General features: G+C 44.2%; 1 protein-coding gene across 3 annotated transcripts; it reads left to right on the top strand.

The window, feature by feature from the left end:
* Positions 1-324: 324 nt before the first annotated feature.
* WEE1 (WEE1 G2 checkpoint kinase) lies at positions 325-10,394 on the top strand. 3 transcript variants are annotated; one of them, XR_016466695.1, is made up of 14 exons: positions 325-1,118; positions 2,069-2,277; positions 2,729-2,795; positions 2,879-3,051; positions 3,867-3,988; positions 4,603-4,749; positions 5,158-5,253; positions 5,327-5,412; positions 5,639-5,809; positions 5,898-6,043; positions 7,080-7,209; positions 8,663-8,774; positions 9,406-9,475; positions 10,126-10,394. XR_016466695.1 is itself a non-coding variant. In XM_031613990.2 (11 exons), the coding sequence occupies exons 1-11, from the start codon at positions 558-560 to the stop codon at positions 7,228-7,230; spliced, it is 1,929 nt and encodes a 642-aa protein (XP_031469850.1). In that variant the 5' UTR covers positions 325-557; the 3' UTR covers positions 7,231-8,451. The 3 variants fall into 3 exon arrangements, 1 of the variants encoding a protein (XP_031469850.1); XR_016466696.1 differs by lacking the exon at positions 9,406-9,475 and having other exon boundaries at positions 347-1,118; XM_031613990.2 differs by lacking the exons at positions 8,663-8,774; positions 9,406-9,475; positions 10,126-10,394 and having other exon boundaries at positions 7,080-8,451.
* Positions 10,395-10,780: the final 386 nt, after the last annotated feature.

Raw genomic sequence — 10,780 nt, 5'->3', positions numbered from 1 at the left:
GCGTTCCCGCGCCGAGCTCGCCGTGAGGCGGGTCCTTCCGGAGCCCGAGGCGGCGTGGCACGGAAGACTCGAGCTCCCCGCCCGCTCCCCGTGCGGGCCCGGCCCCGAAGCGCGGTGTCGCGTGGGGCCGCGCCCCGCGGCTAAGATGGCGCCGGGCCACACGGCTCGGACGCGTCCGTGCGGCCGCCTCGGGGCGCGTGTCGGGTAGCGGCCCCGCCCCCACCCAACCGCCCGGCGGAGGCTCGCGCCCGGCCCCGCCCCCTCCCTCTCCTCGTTCGCGCCAAAGCGCTCCGTGACGCGAGCGCGTGGAGCTCCGCCCCCGCCCTCCGTGTTTTCAAACGGAGGGGGCGGGCGCGATTGGCTGGCGTGCGCGCCACGTGACTAACGGTCGCGGGAAAGCCGCGGAGTCCGAACAGCGCGAGGTGCGCCGTGCCCGGAGGCAGCGCCGCGCGGAGCAGCCGGTACCGCGCCCAGGGCGGAGCAGGAGCGGGGCGAGGCACAGCGCGGCTCGGCTCGACGCGGCCGTGGAGTCGGGGCTCGCCGAGCGGCGGGCCGCCATGAGCTTCCTCAGCCTGCAGCCGACGGCGCCGCCGCGGCGGGTCTCGGCCCGACGGGCGGCCGCCCCGATCCGGCAGAAGCTGCTGTTCCACAGCGGGCACAGCGACTGCGAGGAGGAGGACGAAGACGAGGAGGAGGAGGAGGGCGGCAGCAGCGGCAACAGCACGGGCGAGGACTCGGCCTTCCAGGAGGCGGACTCGCCGCTCTCGGTGGCCCGCACCCCGGCGCGGGGCGGCCCGCCCCTGCTGGAGGAGGAGGAGGAGGAGATGATGGAGCCCGCGGCCGCGCCGCTGCCGGACGAGGGGGACTCGTGGGAGGAGGAAGGCTTCGGCTCCTCGCCCGTCAAGTCGCCCGGCGCCTACTTCATGGCCGGCTCGCCCTCGCCGCCGCCGCCCCACAAGGGCCGCCGCTCCGGCGCGCGCTCCCCCCCGCATCCGGCGGCGGGCGGCTGCCGCCTGCGTGGCGACGAGCCCGGTTCGCCGCTGCCCGACTACCCCGGCACGCCGCCGCACAAGACGTTCCGCAAGCTGCGCCTCTTCGACACGCCGCACACGCCGAAGGTGAGCGAGCGGCGGAGCGGGCGGGGCGGCCGTTACCGGGCGAGCTGGGGGGGGGGGGCGGCGCCCCCCGCGTCCGGCCGTTGGAACGCGGCGCTGCGCGGGACCGGGCGCGGCCGTGCGGTGACGTGCGGCGGGGAGGCGCTCCGCCCGGCCCGGGGCGGCTCGCGACCTGCGGACACGTGAGGCGGGGCAGAAACGCGCCGCCGTCCCCGTGCTCGTGGGGAAGGCGAAGTAAAAGAGGAGTAATTGATGTTCCGCGCAGATAAACGTGGCGGCGTTCTGTCCGCCGTCGTGCTTTGCGATTTCGTTTTTCTCCCTGACTTTCCCCGTAAATGAGGTTTTCCCCGCCGCGTCGCGCCCTGCTTAGATAAGGCGAGGAGGGAGATGGGTTTACGCCAAGTAGGAACGAACGTTTTGGAGATGCGAGCGTGTGGCGCTTAAACCACACGGCTTAACGCTGAGTTTCGGCGGAGATGTTGGATTAGTTGCCCAGATTCCCTGCTGGTTATCTCGGGGAGGTTACCTTTGGAATTCGGAAAAATCGGTGACGTTATCCAGTGGGAACGCAGAACCGTCCTGAGAATCCATAGAACCTTGAGCGTCTCCATCTAGTTTGGTTTTGGAGAGCACGGCTGGGACCTCTGCGTGCAGACCTTCCCTCGGGTCCTTCGGACTCGGTACGAGGCTGGTTGGACGAGGTGGTGCTCCTGCTGGCGAGGCGGTAGGACGGTGGCAGCAGCCTTGTGAGGCTCTAGGAGGCTCTGCTGCGGACTGCTGTGCACTGTTTGATGAACAAATCTCTGATTTGATGGCGTTCAGTTTTTGCTTTAAGCTTGCCATTGAAATCTGTGGCCTGGTGTGTAGTCTAAGCTCCGTATTGCTTATATGACTTTTTGTGTCTAAAGCAATATTAAGTCCGTAAACGTCTTTTCTATTTTCTTTAAATGCAGAGTTTGCTTTCTAAAGCCCAAGGACTGGGCTCCAGCTCAGTCAAACTTCGAGGAGGCTCTCTATTTATGAACGTTGGGAGGTCAGAAAAGCAAGACTCAGATATTAGACAAACACCTCACGTGAATATTAATCCCTTCACTCCCGATTCCATGTTCCTTCACAACTCCGAAGGGCAGTGTCGAAGGAGGAAGAGAACGCACTGGAATGAGTGAGTAATATGTCTCTTTGTAAAGTTTGTTTCAAACTGCTTCTGTGAGAACAATTTTCTTGGCAAATAGGAATGTGAAATAGAGCTCTAGAGCTTGTGTGTCTTTGAAATGCGTGGTTGTGCAGAAGAATCGTTTAGTATTAGGTCTTTGGGTTAGAACATGGCAGAGAAAGATCAGACTGTGTCCTACTGTCAGCGCTGCGCACACGGCTGTTTCTTGTGGAGGGGTGAGCACGTTAAATAGCAGTGTGAAACATGAGGGAAGAAATAACAATGGTGCTTGAGCTTTTTGTGATTTTGTTTTGACTTTCTGCTTATAAATACCTCATGTTCAGTTAGACTAAACTTGAGGGGAATAGGGAGCTGGATCTCAGGACAATCAATAGGTGCTAGACTTGAGTTGTAAATTAAGCCATTTTAATTCTGCAAAACTAACAAGTGTGAATTCCAGCTCTTGTGGAGAGGACATGGAAGCAAGTGATGGAGAGCCTGAGGACGAAGCTATCAGACCTGCTAAGGTAATGAATGTTTAGAACTTGATGTGAGTTCTGGCACTCTGTGAGTCTGCCCATCTTAGTGCTTCCCTTTCTAATCTTTACAGAGGATCACAATAACAGAAAGTAATATGAAGTCACGATATGCAACCGAATTTCATGAGCTGGAGAAGATCGGATCCGGTGAATTTGGTTCTGTGTTTAAGTGTGTGAAGAGGCTTGATGGATGTATTTATGCTATAAAAAGATCCAAGAAGCCCTTAGCTGGCTCAGTGGATGAGTGAGTATTTCCTACTCTTACAAGCTACCTTTTGATGCTTTTTTGTGTGATTGTTTTCTTTGTTTTTCTTCTAAATACTGTACAAACTTAAGAAACCGGGGAAGAGAGGTTACTTGACCACAACAGATTTATCCCAGTATTCTAAATGGAACCAGAGTGCTCTTGTTTGGAAATAAAAGACAGTGCTCACTTGCATTAGTGGCAGGAGAGTACTGTATGAATAAACTGTGCTGCACTGATGTTTGAATGCATAAGGAAAGCAACGTTCCCACAACTGGGTGCTCATCTGTGTTGGGTCTGAGTGACATACAGATTGTCAGGCATTTTTTGGATGAGCCTGATGTTGCTGGCTCTTTTTCCTCAATGTTAAACGGTGTATTAGTGTGTGCTGCTCAAAACTGCACGCTAGGCCTATACAAGAGAAGTTAAGATTGTTCAGTCGTGCTCGTGGCCCAAAAACTTATTTATAATTCTGGCTTATGGTTCTGATCATTTTTTTTCCTAAAACTTCGATGATGCTTCTGAAAACCTGCTGCTGAGTGTGGTTGGAAAGCAAGTAATGCAAGTGGCAGCTCTCAGAAATCATCTGCAACAAAGCCTGATTTTTTTAATGTTCAGTATACTTAATCTTTTAATGCAAAATAAATGGCTTTAGCTGGTTGGACATAAATACAAACCCAACGTAAGGTGCCACAGAGATGAGCATGAAGATTTTTATTTAAAGATATGATATAGTGAGTTTCAATGTCAAGCTGAAATTGAATTAATTTTACCTACTAACATTCTTATGTGCTGTTTTCTTATGATTCTAACAGGCAAAATGCTTTAAGAGAGGTTTATGCACATGCAGTTCTGGGGCAACATTCTCACGTAGTAAGATACTACTCTGCGTGGGCAGAAGATGATCATATGCTTATACAGAATGAATACTGCAATGGTAAGTACTGTTTATTAATTGACCTGACCTTGTTTAATAACCTGATTTTTGGAGATACACAGGTATCTACAAATTGCTGGCATTAAGCAAGAATTGATTGCCCTACGCATAGCTGGTGCTGTCATTGTCTCAAATGTGTTTTATGTGTTCCTTTCTGTTGAAGAAGGGATAACAGATACATGAAGTAATAATTACAAAACTGCAGATAGCGTTAAGCGTTCAAGAATATTGGAACTACACTAAGTGTTTGTGAGCAGCAAAGCTGTTCATTCTTTTGTATAATATCTCAAGCTGGAATAGTGAGAAAAGATTTTTCCCCTGAAGATTGGAGGAATTGTTATGGTTGATACCCTGCCAGAGATTTAGAAGATGGAAGGAGATCTTTGTGTTCCGTTATCATGTTGATTTGCATGGTGGTGTAACAGACTACGCAGGAGGGGGAAAAAAAGAAAAGTAATACATTCCTATGCATCATCAGCAAATTTTTGATGATAGATTTGCTACTAATTCTAGAAGTCAGTTGTACTTAAAGTTAGTTGTCATTACTTTCTCAATGTAAAATTGTCTGATGTAAAAGAAAAAAAAATATTTGTTTTCTTTAATGTCTTTTCTAGGTGGCAGTTTAGCTGATGCCATAAGTGAGAATTACAGGAACATGCGTTATTTTACTGAGCCAGAGCTGAAGGACCTACTGCTTCAGGTGGCTCGAGGCTTAAAGTACATACATTCAATGTCACTGGTGCACATGGATATCAAACCTAGTAAGTGTTAACTGCTTTAATCTACTGATAGCTTCCTCAGTTAACTTAGTCTGCTGTAGACAAATGAGCAGTTAGCCACACATTATTAACTGTAAATTGCTCATTGAAGTTCTAAGTAGCAGTACAAAGATGTCAGTTATGAAGTTGGCTAGCAAGCTTAAACTGTTAATGAGTTTATCTTGGATCTTTTTTGTGTAATTGACTTTTTCTTGCATAATACTTAGCTATTCTCCCAGCAGAGAGGCACAGAGTGAGAGTGTCTGTGTGCTATAATTTCTTGCTTGAGGAGTTGGGTATGCAACTAAGGTTCTGTATGGCTAAAATAAATGAGTGAAGCCAGGTAAAGCAAAAATTAGATACAAACTTTAGATACAAACTTTTTTTTTTAACAATTGTACTTTTTTTCAGGTAACATTTTCATATCCAGGACATCGGTGCCAAATACAACTTCAGAAGAAGGTGATGATGATGAGTGGTCATCTGATAGAGTCATATTTAAAATAGGTAAGAAGCAGCTAGCTTGTGCTTAAGAGCTGCATCATGTGCATTTCTGAGAAATAACTTCATGTTTTTGCAGGTGACCTTGGTCATGTAACTCGAGTATCAAGTCCACAAGTGGAAGAAGGTGACAGCCGTTTCCTTGCGAACGAAGTCCTACAGGAGGTAGCTATCCTTGTGGAAGATACTTGTGTTAGATCCGTGTGCCGTTTTCATTATTGATTTGCTGTCTGCTGCCTCCTTGCTGAGGGAGAAACCTGTAAACGATTTCTCCCGGACTACTGGTGGAAATGTGGTGTGGGTGTGTTCAGTGTTGATTAGTCTATTTGTCAGATTTCTTTTTATTACTGGGTAGTGCCTCTAATAAATATATTCTTCTTTATTTTTGAAGAACTACACTCATTTGCCAAAAGCAGATATTTTTGCTCTTGCTCTAACCGTTGTCTGTGCTGCTGGGGCTGAACCTCTTCCAACTAACGGCGACCAATGGCATGAAATCCGACAAGGAAAACTACCAAGAATACCGCAAGTGCTTTCTCAAGAACTGCTGGATTTACTAAAAGTAAGCGCTCTTGTTCCAGCCGCTCACTGATTTGTGGTTTACTGTATTACTGGCCTTAACTAGAATGACTTATTTTCTCTTTTCCAAGGTTATGATCAACCCTGATCCAGAGAAAAGACCTTCAGCTGTGGCGCTTGTCAAGCATTCAGTGCTGCTGTCTGCCGCAAAGAAGAGCGCAGAGCAGCTGCGGATAGAACTGAATGCTGAAAAATTCAAAAATTCACTCTTGCAGAAGTGAGTGATTCTTTGGGGTCCTTAAATATAACTTAGTTTCTTAATGTTTTTCATGAGATTGTTGTGATTGACTGCAGAAAGAATAATTTGACAGGTTGTGCAGTTTTGTAAGGACAGGTTTGCTGAGGTAGCTTTCTTGCTAATGTAAAGATGAAGTTATTTATTTTTTAAATCACGTGAAAGGGAAGTTGGCTTCAGTTTAAATTTAGTGATGACTACTGGCCTTGCAATAAGCAACTGCTTGTAGTTTTGTCCCTAAAAAAAATAACTGAAGGTAAGAATGACTTCAAAGGTCTGCCTCTGCACAGTAATTTTCAGTTGTATGGTGCTCTGTGAATTAACACGAGTAGGGTTTTTTGTGTTGTGTTCTTAGTGTGCTTCCCTTTGGCCCATTTAAGATAATACTTGTTTATGTGAGTTCTCAATGGAAAGAGTCATTGTAAGGAAACTCAGCTCTTGTACTGTGTCCTTCATTGGAAGGAAGAATGCAAGATTAGACTTCTAGGGAAGAATAGATATGTGTTGTAAATCTTAATTTCTAGTATTAGTGTGATGGATGGGTAGACACGTGCATGTATGACTAACCTCCAGTCTTTTAAGGAAATAGGTCGTAAAAATAGATTACATTATTTCAGTGAACTGGCACCGTATAAATATGGAAAGAATGAGATGGGACACTGGTGTTAATAATGCCCTGGCTTACAGAAATAGAGCTGGTCAATTGAACGAAAACATGCAACTTAATCATTTTTCCACATTCAGTTATCATTGATGGCAAACTGAGTTGAAACAAGTATTACATAAGGTTAGAAGAACTAGTGAGCATGTTGTGTATAAATACTTCAATTGACAGCAATTCCTTTTGCTTTTATAAATACAAGCAGAAGCCAGTGGGGAGCTGTTAAAGGTTTTTATCCCAAACTGAATGGCAAATCTTTAGTTCTGAAATCCTGTAATTAATCGGAAGTGCTTGCTGTGACATGCATGTAGGCTCCCACTGGTGCTTTGCTAACGTGTGGCTTCTGATGTCTTGCAGAGAGCTGAAGAAGGCACAGATGGCAAAGGCTGCAGCTGAAGAGAGAGCTCTGTTCACTGACAGAATGACAACTAGATCCACGACACAGAGTAGACCATCTCGACTCATTGGCAAGAAAATGAACCGCTCAGTTAGTCTTACTATATACTGAATTCTGAGGTCCAAAAGAACTACTGAGAATGGCAATAGCATCTCTGCTGGACTGAAGCCTGAGGATTTGAAGGGAACATTCAATTCCTGGTTTCTTGTCCTCTCTGGACAGTGTTGCTAGTTTTACAGGAATTGCTTCTGGGTTTTTAATTTCTACGATATGGCTGAGGAGCTGTATTGGCCTTTGAGATAATGGACTCGGTTACTATCTGTAGAGGATCCTGGATGTTAATCCATAAATGTTTCAGTTACACTGTTAGATGTCACATTGTCCCAGGGTTAACCACTATAGTGGTGTGCTGCTTTTTAGTGTTACAGCATCGTAATAAGTACTATCCATAATGATCTTTAAGAAGGAGGGAAGGGGACTTGCTGTGTTACTTGTTTTGGGAGCAGAGGGGAATAGATTTTGACAGACGGGCTTTAAGGCCACCTATGCTCGGTGTACCTGATGTCAGGTAGACTTCTATTGTGAATTTTATTTGTATATTCAACTGGGAGCACTTTGTAGGCATTGCATAAACCACAGCTTAGAAACCTGTGGAATTAAGTGCCATGTGGAACTGCTGCTATTTTAGTGTTTTGTCCTCGCTGTAAACTGTAGCATTAAAACAATCATTCTTGTGTTAATAGGCTTCTTGTTAAAACAATTACACGAATCAAATCTAAGCTGCGTTTTAGTGAAGGCAGCATTTTTCTCTTGAAGCTAGTGCATTGTGAAATAATGCACCAATTTAATACTTGGACTCTGTATTAGTGTAGTGCAATTGTTAATGTCTTGGCTATTGATGTTCTGTAATCCTTTCTAATAAGGTTCTCTAAATGTTGGTATTTTCAGTTTTTCATTCTTGAGGCTCTTGTATATTTTTTAATGTTGAAATACCTGTAAATAATTGTTTAGTGTAAGTGTTCAGGTTGTTCTTCATTGTTTATGTACATAAGTTTAACTGTGCATATAGCATACTCTAGTAAAAATGCAGTCTGGGATGCCAACAGAAAAGTTTTAACTATTCAGTTTTAAGTTCCCAAACAAACAGAATGTGGCCATTGAAACTTGTACTGATGTTGGCTTTAGGTTAACAGATGTTACTAAAAAATAGAACTGTTCTAGTAACTGGCTTGTTTCTTCATTAATTTTAGTGTACACAGTGTTTCTCCCATTTGTGCTCTGTTTGTTTTTACTAGTGTTGAATTTGAATATTAAAGTTACAAGTTGTGTTTAGTAGTGTCCTATGCTTATTTAAACTTTATAGTTGTGGAAGTGAAACGTTGAGTCAGGAACATGGCAAATCTGGATTAGATTTGCTTCCTATTCCTATCTAGTGGATTGTGATTCCCTCACAGGAGAGTGGGAGTCACTGATAGTTATGTTGGGGCAAAAGCAACACGGTCTGTCTGTGCTGCTGTATATCAACAGCAGTCTGTCTCTACAGCTTCAGGAAAGCACTGCAAGGTGGTGGGAAGCTGAAGCCACTGGAGTTGGAACTGGATGAACTAGACTTGAAGACTGGGGCAGACTGTGGAGGAAGACCTGCTGCTTCTGAGGTAAGGAGGAAAACATAAATTGCTGAGAACGGGAAGAGAACTGTTAACGCAGAACTTGAAACTGGCAGGAACTGGATGGAATGTGGTAACAGCAAATGTTCTGTGGTGTGGATGTAAAATATTCACATAGATGTAGTATACATAAAGAGGAGAGCTACATTAAAAGTAATGAAGGCTTAATTGACTAGCCTATTTAGCAAATGTTTAGGTTGCTGTATTAAAAATAATTAAATTGAGGTGGCTTTGCAGAGATGTTGTATATGAGTTGAGTGGACCATCAAGATTTAACTTCACAATTTTCATATTAACTGCTAAGTATTTTTCTTTCTAAGAGGTGTTTTGGTCCTCTGTATATGACAATGAAATTCAGAGGCTTGTTTTGGCTAATTGCTGAATAAGCAGTTCTCATCAGTAAAAACTGATAGACTGGAGTTCCTTTAAGATTTGACTTGGTGTATATGATACAGTCTTCATCTGTGTTGATACCTCTGTTAAAGCATGCTTCTAAGCAGTAATGGAAATTAAGCAAACTTAGTCTTTTTGCTCATGTAATGTAAATAACTTAAATTACTCATGATAATTACCTGCTGTTACTTCAGATTGTTGCTTTAAGCTCATAACATCATTACAGGTTTGCTGTACAAACAAGCTTTATGCTGTGCCTACGTGGATGTGCTGGTGGCAGGTTTTGTATCTGTAATGTAAGTGATGCCCAGCCTAAAATTTAGAACTGAAGTGGCTTTAGGGTTTAACTTTCACCCATTTGTGAAGGAGAATGTTTTAAAAGGAACTGAGTTCTTTCAGTGGTTTGCAGGAGCAGTAAGAGTGGTGAAGTTTTATCTCAAATTTTCATGGGAACAACTTTCCTGAGTCAGGCCATTGTGAAGGCTGAGAATCCTGACTACTGTGGGAAAAGCCAGAGAACTTGTGAAATGTGTCAGTGCTTTATTTCCTTGAATATTTATAGCATCCAGTGATTTGTGGTTTAGATGCTTGCTGAGTGAGAAGAGGTGTCTCTATTTTACTGCCCTTGAAGGATTTCTTTAATAGAAATTTAAAGTAATTGTGGTAGCTTATAAATTTAATGCAGGAATGTTTAGGCAAAAATTGTAGAGAGGTGGCACGAGCCACCTTTTCAGGTGGAAAAAGAAACTGCTAGCCTCTTCTGAGGTACAGGAAGTCAAACATCACTTGGAAAAATTCTGTCAAGTGTGGCATAACAAGGTGAACTTCAGCACTTTAAGAGGAAAGTTTTATTTCAGTTAATGCAGCAAGTATCAGAACTAGGAGGCAAATGTTATTCAAAATACCTGTTTTAACTTCCACTATTCTTGTGATCTTTTTTTAATAGGTTCATTTTGCGAAGCAGAGGTATTGTAGTACTTTGACTACATAGATCAGAGTACCTGACTTTTTTGAAGAACTACATATAAAGAGAACCTTAAAATAACTGTAAAGCTGGTATTTTACATCCTTGTCTCCACTAGCTGTGTGTTTGTCTTCTGCCTGAATCTGAATCCAGTGTCTGCAATCCATCAGAGTGATGGTGTGGTTGAACTGAATTTAAAACAAAACAAAATAAAGCCATGTGCACCCTACCAAAAGCTGATTTTGTGACCTTGTCTTTAATGTGTTTAGTGGTCTTCAGCAACACCTGCTAGTCAAAATAGTCAATGAAAGTTTTGTCTAGCAGGTGTGTGCGCTAGTATGGCATTTCCTTCACTATTAGAAATCATTATTTTGTTCAGTAGTGATTAACCATTCTTATCAACAGTAATTTTAGTAAGTGGTAACTTTTTTCATCTTCACCCTCTGCATTTCTGTAGATTTGAAAAAGATACCACCATGATTTCACTTACATGTAATTTTGATATATATCAAATGCACAAGTTTAATAATCCTCAGCACTGGTGTTGCTTACCAATAGCTTTGCTGTTTTCAAGGGCTTGTTCTAAAGCAATGACCAGAAAAAGTCAAATGTGTAGCTCTTCTCTGCACGAACCTTT

This window comes from Phasianus colchicus, chromosome 5 (assembly GCF_987193195.1).
Source record: "Phasianus colchicus chromosome 5, bPhaCol1.hap1.1, whole genome shotgun sequence".
In the NCBI taxonomy this organism is placed as follows: domain Eukaryota; kingdom Metazoa; phylum Chordata; class Aves; order Galliformes; family Phasianidae; genus Phasianus; species Phasianus colchicus.
The sequence above is the reverse complement of the archived record's forward strand: the minus strand, read 5'-3'. Positions and strand labels throughout refer to the sequence as shown.